At 38.2% G+C, this 19,512-nt stretch overlaps 1 protein-coding gene across 2 annotated transcripts in view; it reads right to left on the reverse strand.

Moving 5' to 3' along the window:
• The window catches only part of LOC307184640 (semaphorin-5A-like), a 284,063-nt gene that overhangs the window by 129,147 nt on the left and 135,404 nt on the right, over window positions 1-19,512 (reverse strand). Inside the window, exon 7 of one of the 2 annotated variants that reach the window (XM_079918270.1) lies at window positions 8,961-9,146. The exons of the other annotated variant lie outside the window; for it this stretch is intronic. Within the exon in view, the coding sequence (XP_079774396.1) occupies window positions 9,047-9,146 (100 nt within the window). The 3' untranslated portion in view covers window positions 8,961-9,046. Of the gene's footprint in view, window positions 1-8,960; window positions 9,147-19,512 lie in introns of those variants that run through there. 2 annotated transcript variants of the gene reach the window in all.

Genomic DNA, 19,512 nt, shown 5'->3' on the forward strand with positions numbered 1-19,512 from the left:
AACCCATTCCCTTCTTGTCCCACCAGCCATCAGTAAAGCTCTGTGGGCTAAAATACACTTTAAAAAATATCTTGGTATAGTTAATATCTGTAGGATATAGAGTGATGCCTTCTTCTCTCCTGGTATGAGTCATTTCTGCCTTCTCTCTCCCTCTTTGTTTTCCTTGATTGGTTTTACCAGGAATTGATCAGTATTATTAGTCTTTTCAAAGAATCAATTTGTGTGCTTTGTTGATTCTAGTTGGTTATTTTTTTTTTTTTTAAATTTTATTGGAGTCTAGTTGATTTACAATGTTGTGTTAGTTTCTGCTGTGCAGCAAAGTGAATCAGTTGTGCATATACATATATCCACTCTTTTTAAAATTATTTTCCCATATAGGTCATTACAGAGTATTGTATTTTATTAATTTATATGTATTTTTCCTTTCATTCAATTTCACATTTTCTATTTCTTTTTTTAAATTGAGATATAATTGATACAATATTTCATTAGTTTCAGATGTATGATCGTTTGATATTTGTTTATATTGCAAAATGATCACCACAATAAGTTCAGTTAACATCTGTCACCATACATAATTATAAAAAGGTATTGTGTGTGTGATGAGAACTTTCAAGATCCACTCCCCTGGCTACTTTCAAATATGTAATAGAGCATTATTAACTATAGTCACCACACTGTGCACAACATCCTCATGATTTATTCATTTTGTAGCTGGACACTTGTTCCCTTTGATGCCCTTCACCCATTTTACCCCAACCCTGTCTCAGGCAACACCAATCTGTTTTCTATATCCATGAACTCAGACTTGTTTTTGTTGTTGTTTTTTTTAGATTCCACATATGAGATAATACAGTGTCTTTTTCTTATTTCACTTAGCATAATGCCCTCAAGGTCAATTCACATTGTCACAAATGGCAAGATTTCATTCTTTTTAATGGCAAATAGTCCATTTTATATATACTACATCTTCTTTGTCCATTCACCCATCAATGGACATTTAGTTTGATTCCATGTCTTGGCCATTATAAATAAGGCTACATTGAACATGAGAGTGCATATATCTTTCTGAGTTCCTGTTTTAGTTTTCTTTGGATAAATACCCAGAAGTAGAATTGCTGGATCACATGGTAGTTCTATTTTTAATTTTTTTAAGGAGCTTCCACAACATTTTCCATAGTATCTACAACTAAATTACTGTCCCACCAATGGCTCCCTTTTCTCCACATTCTCACCAACACTGTTATTTCTTGTCTTTTTGATAGTAGTCATTCCAACAGGGATGAGAGGATATCTTATTGTGGTTTTGATGTGCATTTTGCTGATGATTAGTGATGTTGAGAAACCTTTCATGTACCTATTGGCCAACTGTATGTCTTATTTGGAAAAATGTCTCTTCAGATCCTTTGTCAATTTTTAAAAACATATCGTTAGTTTCTTTACTATTAAGTTATATGTGTTCTTTATACACTTTGAATATTAACCCATTACCAGAGATATGATTAACAAATATTTTCTCCCACTTAATAGGTTGTCTTTCCATTTTGTTTATGGTTTCCTTGGCTCCACATAATTTTTCTTTTTAGTCTGATGCAGTCCCATTTGTTTATTTTTGCTTTTGTTGCCTTTGCTTTTGGTGTCAAATTCAAAAAGTCATTGCCAAGACTGATGTCAAGGAGCTTACCACCTATGTTTTCTTCTATGATTTTTATGGTTTCGTGTCTTACATTCAAGTCTTTATATATATTTTTAAACATCTTTATTGGAGTATAATTGCTTTACAATGGTGTATTAGTTTCTGCTGTATAACAAAGTGAATCAGCTGTACATAAACATATATCTCCATATCTCCTCCCTCTTGCATATCCCTCCCCTTCTCTATCCCATCCCTTCAGGTGGGCACAAAGCACTAAGCTGATCTCCCTGTGGTATGTGGCTGCTTCCCACTAGCTATCTATTTTAAATTTGGTAGTGTATATATGTCCATGCCACTCTCTCACTTCGTCCCAGCTTACCCTTCCCCTTCCCCATGTCCTCAAGTCCATTCTCTACGACTGCATATTTATTCCTGTCCTGCCCCTAGGTTCTTCAGAACCATTTTTTCTTTTTAGATTCTACGTATACGTGTTAGCATACAGTATTTGTTTTTCTCTTTCTGACTTACTTCACTCTGTATGACAGTCTCCAGGTCCATCCACCTCACTCAAATAACTCAATTTCATTTCTTTTTATGGCTGAGTAATATTCCATTGTATATATGTGTCACATCTTCTTTATCCATTCATCTGTCGATGGACACTTAGGTTGCTTCCATGTCCTGGCTATTGTAAATAAAGCTGCAATGAACACTGTGGTGCATGACTCTTTTTGAATAAAGGTTTTCTCAGGGTATATGCCCAGTAGTGGGATTGCTGGGTCATATGATAGTTCTATTTTTAGTTTTTTAAGGAATCTCCATACTGTTCTCCATAGTGGCTGTATCAATTTACATTCCCACCAACAGTGCAAGAGGGTTCCCTTTTCTCCACACCCTGTCCAGCATCCATTTTGAATTAAATTTTGTGTCTGGTATAAGACAGTGGTTCAGTTTCATTCTTTTGCACATGGAAATCCTGTTTTCCCAACACTATTGCAGAGACTATCCTTTCCCCATTGTATATTCTTGGCTCCTTTTTTTTTTTTTTTCATGGATTAATTGTCCATATATGTGTGGGTTTACTCCTAGGAACTCTATTTTGTTCCATTGATCTATGTGTTTGTTTTTATGCCAACACAATACTGTTTTGATTACTATAATTTTGTAATATAATTTGAAATCAGGGAGTGTGATGTTTCCGGCTTAGTTCTCCTTTCTCAAGGTTGTTTAGTTTATTTGGGGTCTTTTGTAATTCCATACAAATTTTAGGATTGTTTTTTCTATTTCTGTGAAAAGTGCCATTGGGAATTTGATAGAGATTTCCCTTAATCTGTAGATTGATTTGGGTGGTATGGACATTTCAACACTATTAATTTTTCCAATCCACGAGCATGAAATATCTTTTCATTTATTTGTGTCTTCTTCAGTTTCCTTCATTAATGTCTTATAGTTTTCAGTGTACAGATATTGGGTTGGCCAAAAAGTTCGTTTGGGGTTTTCCATAACATCTTATGGAAAAACCGAAGTGAACTTTTTGGCCAACCCAATATTTTACTTCCCTGGTTAGATTTACTCCTAGGATCTTTACTTTTTTTGATGCCATTGTAAATGGGATTGTTTTCTTAATTTCTCTTTGTGATAGTTCATTATTAGTGTCTAGAAGTGCAACAGATTTTTGTATAATGATTTTGTACCATGCAACTTTACTGAATTTATTAGTTTAATTCTTTTTTTTGGCATCTTTAGTGTTTTCTATATATAGTATCATGCCATCTGAAAATAGTGGCAGTTTTACATCTTCCTTTCCAATTTGGATACTTTTTATTTCTTTTCCCTACCTAATTGCTCTGGCTAATACTTCCAAAACTACACTGAATAAGCATTGTGAGAGTGGGCATCCTTGTCTTGTTCCTGATCTTTACCATTGAGTGTGATGTTACCTTTGAGCTTGTCATATATGGCCTTTATTATTTTGGAGTATGTTTCTTCTATGTCCACTGTGTTAAGAATTTTTATTATAATGGATGTTGAATTTTGTCAAATGCTCTTTCTGCATCTATTGAGATGATTTTATAAATTTTAATCCTTTATTTTGTTAATGTTGTACATCACATTGATTGATTTGTGTATATTGAACTATCCTTTCATCCATGGAATAAATGCCAATTGATCATGGTGTATGATCTTTTGAATGTATTGTTGAATTTGGTTTATTAATATTTGTTCATCAGGGATTTTTTTTTTTTTCTTGTGGTGTCCTAGGCTGGTTTTGGTCTTAGAGTAATGTTGGCCTCATAAAATGAGCTTGGGACCATTTCTTCCTCTTCTATTTTTTTTGTAAGAGTTTGAGAAGGATTGATATTTAATTCTTCTTTGAATGTTTGGTATAATTTACCAGTGAAGCTGTCTGGTCCTGCACTTTCCTTTGTTGGGAGGTTTTTTTTTTTTTTTTTTTTTTGCGGTACGTGGGCCTCTCACTGTTGTGGCCTCTCCCGTTGAGGAGCACAGGCTCTGGACGCACAGGCTCAGCAGCCATGGCACATGGGCCCAGCTGCTCCACGGCATGTAGGATCTTCCCGGACTGGGGCATGAACCTGTGTCCCCTGCATCAGCAGGCGGACTCTCAACCATTGCGCCACCAGGGAAGACCCTGTTGGGTGGATTTTGATTACTGATTAAATCCCCTTACTAGCAATTGGTCTGATCAGATTTTCTATTTCTTCATGATTTAGTCTTGGTAGGTTTATGTCTCTTGGAATTTATCCATTTCTTCTAGGTTGTCCAATTTGTTGACATATAATTGTTAATAGTAGTCTCATATGATCCTTTGCATTTCTGTGATGTCAGTTATAAACTTTCTCTTTCATTTCTGACTTTATTTATTTGTGCCCTCGCTCTATTTTCTTGCTGAGTGTAGCTAAAGATTTGTCAATTTTGTTTTTCTTTTCAAAGAACCAGCTCTTAGTTTCACTGATCTTTTCAATTATCTTTTTATTCTTTAATTTATTTATTTTTATTCTGATCTTTTTTATTTCCTTCCTTCTACTAACTCTGGGCTTCATTTGTCCTTCTTCTAGTTCCTTGAGATGTAAAGTTAGGTTGTTTAAAATGAGATTTTTCTATTTTTTTTATCAATGTATGCATTTATCACTATAAACTTCTCTCTTAGAACAGCTTTTGCTACATCCCATAGGTTTTGGAATGTGTATTTCCATCTTCATTTGTCTGAAGGTAGTTTTTTATTTCTCTTTTGATTTATTCTTTGTCCCATTTGTTGTTCAGTAGCATACTGTTTAATATCCACATATTTGTAAATTTTCAGTTTCCTTATTGCAATTTTTCTAGTTGCATACTATTGTGGTAGGAGAAGAAACCATTGTGGTCATGATATGATTTCAATCTTCTTAAATTTATTAAGACTTGTTTTGTGGCCTAATGTATGATCTGTCCTGGAGAGTGTTCCATTTACACTTGAGAAGAATGTGTATTCTGTTGCTTTTGGATGAAATGTTCTGTATGTATCTGTTAAGTCCACCTGTCCTAATGTGTTGTTTAAACCCAATGTTTCTTTATTGATTTTCTGTCTTGAAGATTTATCTATTGATGTAATTTGGCTATTAAAGTCCTCTAATAGTGCTTCCCTGGTGGCACAATGGTTGAGAGTCCGCCTGCCGATGCAGGGGACGTGGGTTCGTGCACCAGTCTGGGAAGATCCCGCATGCTGTGGAGCGGCTGGGACTGTGAGCCATGGCTGCTGAGCCTGCACGTCTGGAGCTTGTGCTCCACAGCAGGAGAGGCCACAGCAGTGAGAGGCCCGTGTACCGCAAAAAAAAAAAAAAAAAAAAAAAGTCCTCTAATATTATTGCATTGTTGTCTATTTCTCTCTTTAGGTCTGTTAATATTTACTTTAAATCTTTAGGTGATCCTATATTGGTTACATAAATATTTATAAGTGTTATATTTTCTTTTTGGACATAATGATATACTTTTGTAAACATATAAATAAATGTATAAAATATACTTTTATTATGTTAAATTTCTGAAATTTAGGAGTTATCTACTATAACACTACCATCACCTTAAGTGACAGAGATTTGCCCTCAGATCCTAACTCTGATTGTGTTGTATATTGTTTGATACTCTAATAAGTTGACTTAAAGCCTCAGAGTTCATTTGAGAAGAATTGTAAGGAGAGGGTGGGAATCCAAACAGGAGTTCATCTCAACTTTCTAGAATTATAACTAGTTCCACAGTTACTTTAGGCTCAATATGTGTGTTTTTCAATTTCATTTTTGGCCTTCATCAAGATGCAATAGGCATTTCATGTAATTGAATCTCTATCTTCTCCTATCCTGTTGCATTTGAGGAATAGAAGGGGATCTGAAGGAGAGATTTGGAAATAGGAAGCTGGGATTCATAAATTCACCTCTAAAAAGAGATTTATTGTTGCCAAATGATACAGAGACATACAGTTTCCATTTCATAAGAGTATATCTGTGTCAAAGAAATATATTTCCATTTCTGGATGCACCTAAAGTAAATTGTGTGACTGTAATATGGTACAGTTTCTGAAGATACAATCCTTTTTAATATTTCTAAAGCATTCCTATTTTCGTAAAGTTCTCCAAGGAATAAATCAAAATGTTAAGTTTTATGATTTCAGTTCTCATTATGATTCATTTATGCAGGTAATTCTCCTTAATGAGATGATATCCATTGGACAGGCCACATTCGTTAGAGAAGCATCAGTGCTTGACATCTCTGCATCTCCTGAAAGTACCAAGGTCAGCGCTATGTACAGGGACAGGGAGAACCTTCCTGTTTACGTACAGGTGTGGGGTTGAGCCAGCCTGGGGAGGTCAGCTAAGTGCAGGCTCCTGGCAGCTCTAGAACTTGATGGTGGGCCAGGGGATACTGCCTTCTGTGCACTGCACACTTGCCTCAGAGGGTCAGGGACTGAAAGTCAATCAGAGAAGGCCCAAGGGTTGTGGTAGAAGAAATAAACAGACAACAATCAGTTCATTTAGATGGAATTCAAAGTTAATATTAAATGGCTAACTCTCATGCCCCACCAAGACAGGTTTACTTCTGTGTTGGTCACATTCCAGCTTCTGGAATAGGGATGTTGGGACCTGCCCTTAAGTGTGATGCCCTACATTGGCCTAAATCTCAGAGAAGATTGGAAGACAATATTTTGCAAATATCCAGCTATTTCGGGTCCTTCAGTTAAATGTCTGTGTGCCCCCCTATCTGTAAAAATGACAAGTCTATCTTCCAGTTGCTTAAGCTGAAAACCTTGGGAGTCATTCTTTACACCATTATTCTTGGACCCTGTTTCCAATCCTGTCTACACTGCCTTCCAAATATATCCAGAACTGACCTCTCCTCATCATCTCCACAGCAACCACTCTGGTCTAAGTCATCAGCATGCCTTCCTGTATTATTGCAATAGCCTTCTAGGGATTGCCGGTGTCTCTGCTTTAGGTCTGCTTTCCCACAGTCTATTATTAACAAAACTGAAATCTATTAAATTTAAGAAAATACCCCTCCTTTAATCAATCCCCTTCATTGGTTTCTAACTCATTCAGGGTAAAAACAAATTCCTCACAATGGCCTCTAGGGCCCTAGCCTAGGGGGATTCCCTAATCTTGGGGTCACTCCTGCTGCTCTCCCTCCTCATCATTCCACTCACCTTTTGCTGTTCCCAGCACTCTCCAGGCTCACTTCCAACTTGGGGTCCTGGCCTGGCTACTCTCTGTGACCAAACTGGTCTTCCTCCAGTCAGCCACACACCCTCTTCCATCAGAATATGAACTCTCTACCTGTATTCTCTGCTTTATTTTTCCCTTAGGACTTACCAATATTTTACATACTACATTTTTAACTTTTTCATATTCATCTCTTTGTAGGCATGTAAGGATGTAGAATTTTGTCTGCTTCACTGCTATATTCCAATGCCTAGAACAGTGCCTGGTGCACAGTAGGTGATGAGTAAGCATATATTCAGTGGACACGTTTTACCCACAAAAGGATTGCTGTTGCTGCTATATGTGGTCAATGTCATAGTAGCAATATATTTTACACAAATATTTGTATATTGCCTTAAAATATTTATATTTTACATAAACAAATATTTGTATACTTCTCTTAGGTTCAATTCTGTGATGATTTTGTTTTACAGTAAAGTGAGGAGAGGGAACAGGAGTGAAACTGTTATCTCTCAGTTTCCTGTGAAAATTGACATATTTTTGTACAGTCAGCTCAAACTAGTCTTCTGGAAAATTTTATGAAGTTTGAACTATTAGGTGTGGTACATGTGGGCTGTTTATCTTTTCAATCATTGTTTGCTGGTTGTTGTTGTGGTGGTGGTTTTGTTTTTTTTTGAGTCTAGTCAGTCAGTGGATAATATTCACCATCCATCCACTATGTACCAGGCACTCTGTGGGACCCAGGCAGAGAGAAGACATGGGAGATGCCAGGTCGATGAACATTCTAAAAGGGTAAATTGCTGCCATGCTTCACACACAAAGGCTGTGCTGTCTATGATCAATAAAATTCTGATTAGGGAAGAAGTTTTGGCAGCAAGTCTTCCTGGGAAGGAGGAGGTAGACGTGGAGCAAATGATTCCTTTTCCTAATAGAATTATCTACAAGCAAACCAATCTATGACAGGTTGGTCGTGAGGTAGAGGATAGATGTATGATTGAATTCTGTTCTCCTAGCAGCATCGTCATTAAATTGTCAGATTATTAAAGCAGTGCTTGTTCCTGGAGGCCTCTCCTTTAAATGTATATACTGTTAATACATTAGTGTGAATTAATTATCAGTCCCTTTGAAATACTTTGAGTCCAATAAAACTGAAAGCGAAGATAAGTGATGAGAGAGACAGAAAAGACAGAGAGAGAAGAGCAAGACTAAGAGCCAATGGGTAGAGGTTTCCCAAACCCACAAGAGCAAAGCAGAAGAGACGGTCCCACCTTGAAACTGCAGGAAGGAAAGAACTTGGGCCAAAAAAAGGCTGCTTTATCCAAGAGTAGTGGCCCAGGAAATTTTCACCACTACCTTTGAAATGTAATTTTTCAAAGTAGAATGCTTCACCCCTCCACTGTCACAGGCACTGACTTACAAGTGTTCTTAGGAGTCAATCTACTCCTGTTTGTATGAGATGGAAAATGTCAGTTGTGAGACAGGAATGAAAATCAAACTAACCTAACTAACTGGTCCTGTGTGGAAACCCAGGTTGACAACAGAGTTCCCACCCTGATTCCTTCTCTAGGGGAAGCACACACAGGGCTCCTGCTCACAGTGGCATCAGAGGTTGCTGTCAGCCTACTGTGTTTATGTCATACCAACACTGAGCAAGATGCAAGTGATATTCCAAAAATGCCCTCAGCACATGGTCATGTTCTGCTCAGCCACCGAGATAAGTGAAAGGAAAATGCAATGGTATTGGTGTTCTATGAATACAAGAAGTATAGGTCTTCATCTCAAGTTCACCATTTCTAGACAGCCTGAAAGGGAAATAGTTGAGAAGTTGTTTTAGTATGTTTAATCCCGTGAATATTCACCTGAAAAATAAAGAAGTATTCCTATTATGTTGCTCTCCAAAAATATATGGATCACTTTTGATTTTTTGAGATAGAAATTAAACACCTCACCTACTAAAATAAAAATAGAACTTTAAACTAAAAAAATTTTAAAAAATAGTTTTTAACGTGTAATACCTGAGGACTTCTGGGTGCTTTTTACTAAAATGTATGATTTGTTGCCTCTCTCTTAGGCCTCCAAGAATGTGCTAACATACTCCCTAATACCTCATTTTTGCTTCTTTTTCATAAGAGCAAAAAACAATCTTTCCTTGTTATAAGTTATTATTTTTTTCCCAGAAAATAATGCTGTTACAGTATTGTTCAAAAACCTTTTGGTTACTGTGGTAGAAATATACAGATTTCTGTTACAAATGAAAGTGAATGGAAATATTAAATATTACAAACAAAAACTATACTCAAGTCTAAATATTTTCTGCCCCCAACCCTTATTCAGTGGTTCCCAGACTGATTTCCAGTTCTACCAACATCCCTTGACCATAAACCTCTAAAGGAATCCAGTAGACCCCACGCAATTACAGCTCACACACTCTTCTGTGAGGATTATTTCCACTGTAGTGTTTTGGATCATCTGCTTCTTCCCCAGAAGGAAAGTGTCACTGTCATTAGTACTGGTTTTTCTCTCTGCAAATGGCAGCCACTAATACTAATTATGGTTGACAGGTGCCTTTTTGTAATTCAGATCTGCCTCTCTCTGGGTTGCCTGTTCTGAGACCTCCATCATCTTCATGCTTCAGCACATCCTGCCTTGCATAGTATTTTACCTTTCATAGAAAGAAGTGCTTCTTCAACACAGCTTTATTTGCCTGGATTATCTACCCGGATTCTCTTTAAGATGCTTTTAGCTCTAGCAATTTTCTAGTATTAAAACACACCAAGCTTCATCCTCTTGATCTAAAACAAATAGACTGCCGGGTATTTCTCAAGCAAACTGTTTTTTTTGGGGATCTGCAGTGAACTGCAATTCAGGGTCTGCAACAATGGCGAGCCATGTGCAAATCCCTGCACAGCAAGGGAAGGAGAACACTTTTATAGAGGGGAAAAGGAAGCTGGGAGGGCTGCAGTAACAAAGAGTCCATGGCTTTTCATTGGCTGAGTCCTTGCCAGGAAAAAGAGGAATCTTTCTTCCTGTTGGGATCTACTATAGTAGCTTGAGAGCTCCCACTTCTTGTCTCCTGAATGTATTTAATTGATGTTGCTGTTTATTAATTTTTCACAGTCCATAGAAATGAAGATCCAAAGGACTTGGTCTGCCCCAGAAGAGAGCAGCCTAGGGCAGCACAAAGAGATGGGAAATCTCAGCTTTCTGGGGTGCAGGTCAGACTTAGGTAGTTCCAAATTAGTAATTATTTGTGGACAGAATAAAGAAGGATATTCAATCCCCAAAGTGGTCACAAAGACAAGCAGGCTTCCCTAGTCACCCTAGAAGCTGACTACCATATACAAGTGGATCTTCCTCCAGTATAATGTCCATCTGGCACCAAGAGAAGCCGTCATACAAGATGTAGAGGAACACCTAGAAGGACAGAGAGCTGAGGGTTCCTGAGCTTACAGAACAGAATTTATGGCTATTCTGGACCTGCTTACTAAAAATAAGCATTCATACTGTACCTGTTTCTACATGTAGCACAACTTAGTCTGTAACCAGCTTTCACACCCAACATCAAGGTTGTGGGGAAAGAGACTTACAGACGTTGCCAATTTCTAACTATGGGTGCATAGAGTCATGCACGATTTATCTTCCCAGGTCAGCTTACAAGAGGCAGAGAGGACAGATAGCACCGCCAACAACGTTTTGTTTAGAGCTGCCCCTACTCCTACATTACACCTCCTGGGACTGAATCAAACTCTTCTCCTTTGGAAGGAAGACAAACCATGTTATTTAAAGTGTTACCCGACCAGGAACCCACACAATAATAAGTTTTACTATTAATGTTAACTGTTTCATGGTATGACAAATTTGTATGTGGTGCCAAACTTCTACCTAAATCAAAGCCCGTTATTTTACTTCTCTTGTCCCACTATATCATACCATGGAGCGTAATCAAAGAAGAAGTCACCTTTATTTCTGTTTCTATTTTTAATAAGTCAATCTATTTTAACCAATCAATTATTATGTCACCTGACATTATTGGGCACAACATGGTTAAACAGCCATTCCTGGGAGATTGAGATGAAGCCCAAGAAGGAAGCTGGCTTCTGGGATTTGTCATAAATAGGAAGCTCTTTTCAGTCTGGACTTCACGAGGAAGAGATTCTTCCCTAAATGCTGGTCTCAGACAGCTCTAACCTGAGCTGAATTCAGTGGAGAGAATTCAGACACTACCACCCTCAGCTGGCCAGACAAGGACATGTGTAATGCTGGGTTTTCATCCACTTTAATCATGTTCAACCCCGGTTATCCTAGCTCTCACCAGCCATTTTACACAGTGGGTTTTTGTCTTCTTCTCCCATCTGTTAAGTCAAAGCTTCCAGCCTCTTGCACTACTTTATTCACAGTATTTAAAGACAATTGACAAAGGGCTAAAGAATGAATATCATTCTACTAGACGGCACCAACATTTTACCTGCACCATGGTCTCTCTGGCCCTTCAGGCAGGGATTCAGAGTGTATCTGAGTTCTAGAACCTTCTCAGCATCAGGGCTGTATCATGGACTACGACAAAGAGAGAGATAAAAATGTCTCTCTCCCTTTTGTGTAAGAGTCTGTTGTGTTCTCCAAAAGATGCATTCCTTTTATATCAATAATTTATGGAGGGGCTTCCCTGGTGGCGCAGTGGTTGAGAGTCCGCCTGCCGATGCAGGGGACACAGGTTCGTGCCCCGGTCTGAGAAGATCCTGCGTGCCGCAGAGCGGCTGGGCCCGTGAGCCATGGCCGCTGAGCCTGCGTGTCCGGAGCCTGTGCTCTGCGGCGGGAGAGGCCGCAACAGTGAGAGGCCCACAAACCGCAAAAAAAATAAATAAATAAATAATAATTTATGGAGATTCTGGGCAACGGCCCTTCAGGTTTTTCTTACATTACTATGTGAAGCACATCTGTAAGTCAAATCCAAACACTACTCTCCAGAGGAAAAGAATTTCCCAGAGCTGTATTCCAACTGGGGGAAGGACATTTGTTCCCTTCCAACTGCCTGCAGTCTTCTTGCCTTTCCTAAAGGGTGGGAATAAATAGTCAACTAGGATCAGGGCTTCAAGAAAATAGATAGGGGGGAACATGGCAGTCAGGGAAGGGAGTAGAAGGAAGGGGAGGAAAAAGCTAAGCTGATAGAGAAACACTTGTGAAGGTCACAGCCCGAGACAGAGCTCACTACAAGTGACACTTTATCACACAGTTATAGAGCACTCCTCCACCCCACACCCCACCACACCAACAGGGCACAAGAATCATAATATTTATAGAATATTCCATCTAGCAGCAGCATAAAACACATTCATTCATGCTCACATGGAATATTCAACAAGATAGACCACATTCTGGACCACACAACATACAAAATTGAAAGAAAAGACAGCATACACACATAGTATGTCCTAGACCACAATAGAATTAAACAAACAAAAAGTCAATAACAAAAAGATAGCTGGATAATCCCTCAAATATTTGGAAGTGAAACAGCACATTTCAAAGTAACCCAAATCAAAGGAGAAGTTGCAAGAGAAATTTTTAAATATTTTTAATTGAATGAAAAGGAAAATATAACAGTGCATTTTGTGGGGTACAGTGGAAGCAGTACATAAGGGGAAATCTATAGCATTACTTGTATATACTACAAAAGAAAAAAGATCTAAAATAAATAACCTAAGCTTTCCTTTCAGGAAACCAGAGATAAAAGGGCAATTTAAGGCCAAATGAAGCAAAAAGGAAATAATTTAAAATAGAGCAGAAATCCATGGGATTGAAAACAGGAAAACAATGAAGAACATCAAAGAAATCAAAAAGTTGTTTTTTGAAATGTCAATTAAATTAATAAACCTCTAGCCAGTCAAATGGTAAAATAAAGAAAGACACAAATGACCAATTCCAGAAATGAAAGAGATAATTAATACTGATCCCATGGATTAAAAGAATAATAAAAGAATACTATGATCAACTTGGCCAACAAATTTGATATTTTAGATGAAATGAACCAATTTCTTGAAAGGCATGAACTACCAAAATGCAAACAAGAATAGATAACTTGGATAGCCTACATCTATTAAAGAAATTGAATCAATAATTAATAACTTTCCAAAATAGAAAACACCAGGCTCAGATGACCTAACTGGTGAACTTTACCAAACATTTAAGAAAGAATTAATGCAAAATTTCCACAATTTCTTACAGATTACACTAATACCCAAACCAGATAAAGATATTACAGAGAGAAAGCTAGAATCCAATGTCTTTCGTTAACATAGATACAAAAATCCTCAACACAATGTTAGCAAATTGAAGACAATAATTTTAAATTATACACTATGACCAAGTGGGATTTATTCCAACTATGAAAGACTGACTCAACATTCAAAAATCAGACAAACTGTTTCTAAAGTTTATATGAAGAAAACAAAAGACCTGGAAGACCTGGAATAGCCAACAGAATACTGAAAACCAGTAAAGTTGGTGGACCCAAAATACCTGATTTCAAGCTTTACTAAAAGGTACAGTAATCAAGTTATTGTGGTCATTGGTTGAAGAATAGACAAACAGATCAATGGAAAAAAATAGTGAGTCCAGATAAATATAGTCAACTGATCTTTGACAAAGGTGCAAAGACCAATTCATGGAGAAAGAATAGTCTTTTTAACGAATAGTGTTGGAACAACTGTATGCCCATATTGAAACAAAAAAAAAAAAAACAAAAAAAAAACAAAAGCTACATGGAGACCTTACATTTTCCACAAAAATTAGTCCAAAATGGAACATATATCTAAATGTAAAACATCAACTATAAAATTTCTAGAAGAAAACGTAAGAGAAAATCTGTGTGTCCCTGGGTTTGGTGATAAGGTTTTGGGAAAGGGTGCTGACTTAAGAAACTTTGCAAATGAGTGGAGTCTGCAATATTAAAGGCAAAGGAATTATACAGAAGCACCATACTCTAGGTGAAACGTCTTTTCTCTCCCAAGGGTATGGGTTAACACTTCTGAAGCCACTGTATACATAAAGCTGAAATTAAACAATTAAGTAACTAGACGATATATAGCGAGAGCCAGGAGTTTCACGGCTAGGAGTGAGAGGTTACAGATAAGAAAAGAGAGAAGGTAGAATAATCCATAAGGTAAGGACTAGTGGAGACATCAGTATGAACACATGTTTAGCTTTTTACTGATATGTGTATATAGACCAGTTAGTACACACACATATGTTTCTGTTCTCTGTCTACTGAGAGGACATAAAACAATAATATGCCAGCAGCCATGAGCACACCCAAGTCTTTGTTTTGAACACCATTCTCCAGTAAAAGGAAGCAGAGGTCCTTGGAGAAATGGATGATTCCAGAACTGGGGCAGGAAATATACAAAATGAGGCTGGAGCTTCAAGATTGTAGGGCCAGAAAGTATAAACGTGGTCAAATATATATAAATAAACCCTCACCCACAATGATGAAGGTATGTCAAAGGAATACAGGAGCCAACTGAAAGAACTCCTCATGGCCAAAGCTGGAACAATTTGAGCAAAAATAAATAAGTAAATAAATTAGTACTTGATTTTAACTCTAAAATTAAGATGTTGCATCATGAATTATTTTGCCTTGGATGGGAATGTTCAAGGACATCCTGCAGTGATGTATTCTCCACACAACCCTGATGAGAATTAATTCAGAAGTGATTTGAATGAAGCTATATGGGGCCTGCTAATGAGCTTTGTTGATGGCAGGAAGCAGAAAGGAATTAAGGATATCTTGAACAGCATAATACCAATGCAAACAAGATTCTCCCTCTATGGCGGCATGTTGGGTCCCCACTGAACTTCCAGTTCATTTACTCAGAAAGCATTAGAGAAACACCTACTATGCCTCAGGCACTGGAAACAGAAGTAAACAGGGCCACCGGGGGTATTTGCTTTCCAAAATACTACATTCAGTGGGTAACAAGACAGTGAGAGACTTTGGGGCAGGGGACTCTGACTACAGTGGTCAGCAAAGGCCTCTCTGTGCAGATGCTCTATAAATAACACCTTGATATGAGGTCAGAGAGAGATAATCTGGAAAAAGCATGTTCCAGGCAGGTGGAACAGTAAATGTGATTGACGAACAGGCAGAAAAGTAGTACGACTGGAGCAGAATGAGAAAGGGCTAATGGAATAAATTGAGGACTGAATTGCTAAGATTGGCCAGAGGTGGCAGATTATGTAGATCCTTGTAGGCTGTGTAAGGAACTGGATTTTATTTTAACTGGAATCAGGAGTCTTTAGTAGATTTAGGAAGGGGTAGGTGGGCTCTGACTTTTGAACCATAGTTCCCACCACAGTAAGCCCGGGATCCATGACTGTCCTTCTGTTTTAGAAAGGCTACTTATTTGTGTCTTGGTTTCCATGGATCCAAACCATTGACTGGCCGTGATTTCTTGGATAAGTTTCGCCATTTGCCTTCTCTAACTCCCATCCTCCTTCATTTAAGATTATCTGAGGGAGTCCTTGCAACCATAAGTACCTACAACCATAGGAAGGAAATGACTGGAGAAAGTCTCCCATTGCTACTACTTCCAATGGTCATAAGGATCTCTCAGTTCAAAGGAAGCTCAGCACAAATGCCTTCATCTAGCATCACACTGGCAAAGATGTTTCATCTATTCAGGACTTGCTGTATTTGTTTGTTTTTTCGCTTTATATTGATTTTTATTATTCATAAGAAGTAACTTTTTTTTCATGGATTGTGTTGCTATCTGTGCTAATCTTCCAAAAAGCATCAAAATGATTTATAACAAAAATATAAAATTTAAGTGGGTAAATTAAATAATTATGACAGGTCAGGCATTCCAGCACACCGCTGTTAATTTAAGTTGGACTTTGTACATTGCCCCTTTCCTCTTTAATGTGTTTCCCAGGGGGATTCTTCTCTGATGATGAAATAAATCAAGTCCATGTAACTATGGAGAGCTTATATAGTTTTAAAATTATTTCATTCTGTTCTACTCAAATGTTTGCCGTCTTGTCAATGGAAGACAAGATGGCAACCCCCAAGAATGATTCCGGCAAAGATGCTGAATCGTGAGATGCTCTATCAGTGCTTGTCTGTTCAAGCTCTGCTGAGAAAAGAAAATTTAGAGACCCATTTAGGTTTGAGTGACTGTTAATCCCTGAGTAATTGAATGAGATAACCTCAGGGTAGGTTATTTTTCAACAGGCGGGTTCCTATACCCTAAATTCAGTCTGAGTGCCTTAGAAAGGGAAAGGAGAGATTTTTAGAGCTCTGACCTTAAAGGGAGTCCTTGAACAGCTTAACACAACAGGAATGGCCTAGGGCAATAGGGCAGATAAAAGGCTTATTAAAGTCTCTTAAAGTGGAAATGAGGCTGACTGGTGTCTGAGCTGGGAGGGTCAGGGGAATTTGAGTAGTTTGAGTCCATGGGAATCACACATTGCTAGAAGGTGGCTGCATCGAAGGCATCTTTGGCTTATAAATTAGAGGTTTCCTATCTACAGAGCAAGGCAGATACAGTTTTAGTTAAGAGGGTCAAAGCTTAGAAGAGCAAGGTACATAATCATAAAAAAAACAACAAACAACACTAAAGCAAGTAACCTATTGCTACCAGATTTCAGGCACAGTTTGTCAGAATTCAGGCCGCGTGTGTTCCATCTATTGTAGTATCAGGATTGTTGGCCAGCATGGGATCCCCCTACTTGGCAAAAGTCTGCACACACCATGAACACTGTATTCAGTGTGTGCACACTGACTTTAGGGAAGTGTCATATTTGGTGTGCCTGACAAAGATTAATTATTAACTTCACACATATTAAATAAGGCTAAACCTCATAGAAGGTGTTGGTTCTAAAAGAAGGAGCAAGAGTACCTGCACCCAATGACTTGCGGTTCTAGACTAGCTGCTCTCAAACCTGAATGAGCAAGTGAATTACCTGGAGGGCTGGTCAAACCATGGTTTGTTGGCTTCCTCCCCATGATTCCTGTATCAGCAGATGGGGCATTGCTAACAAGTTCTCCAGGAGACTGGGTGGCTGGTCCCAAGACCACACCCTAATTACCACTGTTTTAGGCTTAGAGGCAGAGAGGGAGGGAGCTTGGAACAGAGCACCAGGCTAGCACCAGATGTACATCAGGATGAAAGAGAGGTAAACTAAAGTCACTGCCTGACATCAAGAATGTTTCCTATTTGATGCATTTCAAATCAATTTTTATCTACCTCACTGGATTCTAAATACCTTAAGTAACTGGTATGAGTCTCATTTGCTTGATAAGTAAATGATTCAGAGTCCAACGGTATGAAGCCAGTTTGGTATTAAAAATAATAACAACAACAATGGCAATGGGGACCTCTGATTACAGTGATTCTTTTGTTCCTAAAACGTCTGAAGTTTAGGATCACTTTGAAATGATAGAATAAAATTCCTCAATAAAACTATAGTTTCTGTTATTCATTTTCATTACCCTCAACATGGGACCTCCAATCTACAGAACAGTGAGCTAGTACATGGGTGTTATATTAAGTCACTACGTTTATGTTAATTAGTTAAGCAACAACAGAAAAATAATACAGAAAAACTAAAGGACTCATCCTAAAGCTGAGGTTAACCCTCTTATTAGAAAGAAGAAATCTTTGGATGGCTTTACCTAGTTTTTAAATTTCAAGAAAATATCCCAAAGTTTCTTTTGGAGATACAACTTTTTTCTGCTTTACTTTGTGAGGATATAGGGGAATCACACTTCAACTGCGAGCATTTTCGTTGGAAACAAACAATAGATTATTTGATTAATTAAAAGATCTCTTAATGAACCACCAGCATAGTCTGGATGAACGGCTGCTTCCTTCACTGTTATTGTAAACATGTGGTAAACACCACAGTCCAGGCTAGAGTGTAAGAAATATGTCAAGGCTTGTGCAAAAATGGAATCATGTCTTGCCCAAGATGCCACAGTCACATACATATTTTATAAGAGGCACATGGAAAACAACATCCCGAAGGCAGAACACGGATGCTCCAAGGCAAGGGGTTCTGAGATTTTGCAAACAGATGAAGATGAGATGAGACTTCTTTCTCCTCCCACTAATATGAAAAAGATAACTTCTTGCCCAAGTGGTTCCATATAGGAGGAACCTCGAGAAAGAAGGTCAGAGAAGTGGGGAAGGAAAGAAGGAAACCAGGGAGAGGTAGGGAATAGAATAGGATTGCTCCTGAGTGGGAAAGAAACTTGATGAGCAAGCTTTCAAGTCAGAGCTGCTTTCAGCTTACTGTCCACACTGTTGACTGGGCTGAACACAAAGTTCTGTTATTTTATTTTTCCTCCTATGACCCAGGAACTCAGTAAATATGTGCTGGGTTGGGAGTAAGAACTGGGAGTTAAGGGGTGTGGGGAGAAAGAGATTTCAAGAATGAATGAGAGACAGATTAGAGAGAGCCTTAATGAGTTGAGTTGAATTTACACTTGGTGTTGGCAGCCACCATTATGGTTGCTATTTTTTTTTTCTTTGAAAAAAAAATCTCTCAATTCACCTGACACCTGAAATCCCAGAGTTTATCACTACTTACAGCCTGATTTGTACAGTAGGAAGGAATAACACATTAGACAATGGATTCATTCTCTGAGACGATTTTATTTATTTTAAGCCCTCTTGGCTCAGTGGGGCTGAAGGAATAAGACACCACTTTTAGTGAGGGGTTCTTCTGGGACCTCAGGGAGAGCTGCAGAAATCAGAGGTGAAGGAGCGACCAGGACCAACTCTAAGCCTATTCGTAATACTCCCTTACTCCTGACTTTAAGAAGAACTGGCAGGCTTACTCAGAATATACAGTAAGAGACCAGCTCTGAGGGAAAACAAACTAGGCTCACACACGTTGCTTTAACGCCCTAAATAAATCTAGCCGAGGACTTTACAGGCCTCCCACCAAGGGGACTCCATTTCCTACCCAAATGTGAAATTTGACACATATCAAGGTGAGAGAATTACTCCTTACAATAACTGTCAAAGTGCCTCATTAACCTGGCTGCTTAAGGAGAGTAAACCACAGAGCATTTAAGAAAAGAGGCTGTGCAAAAGCTTTTAAGTTTCATTAGGTCCCCTTTGTTTATTTTTGTTTTTATTTCCATTTTTCTAGGAGGTGGGTCAAAAA

Source organism: Stenella coeruleoalba (assembly GCF_951394435.1).
Source record: "Stenella coeruleoalba genome assembly, chromosome: 3".
NCBI lineage: Eukaryota > Metazoa > Chordata > Mammalia > Artiodactyla > Delphinidae > Stenella > Stenella coeruleoalba.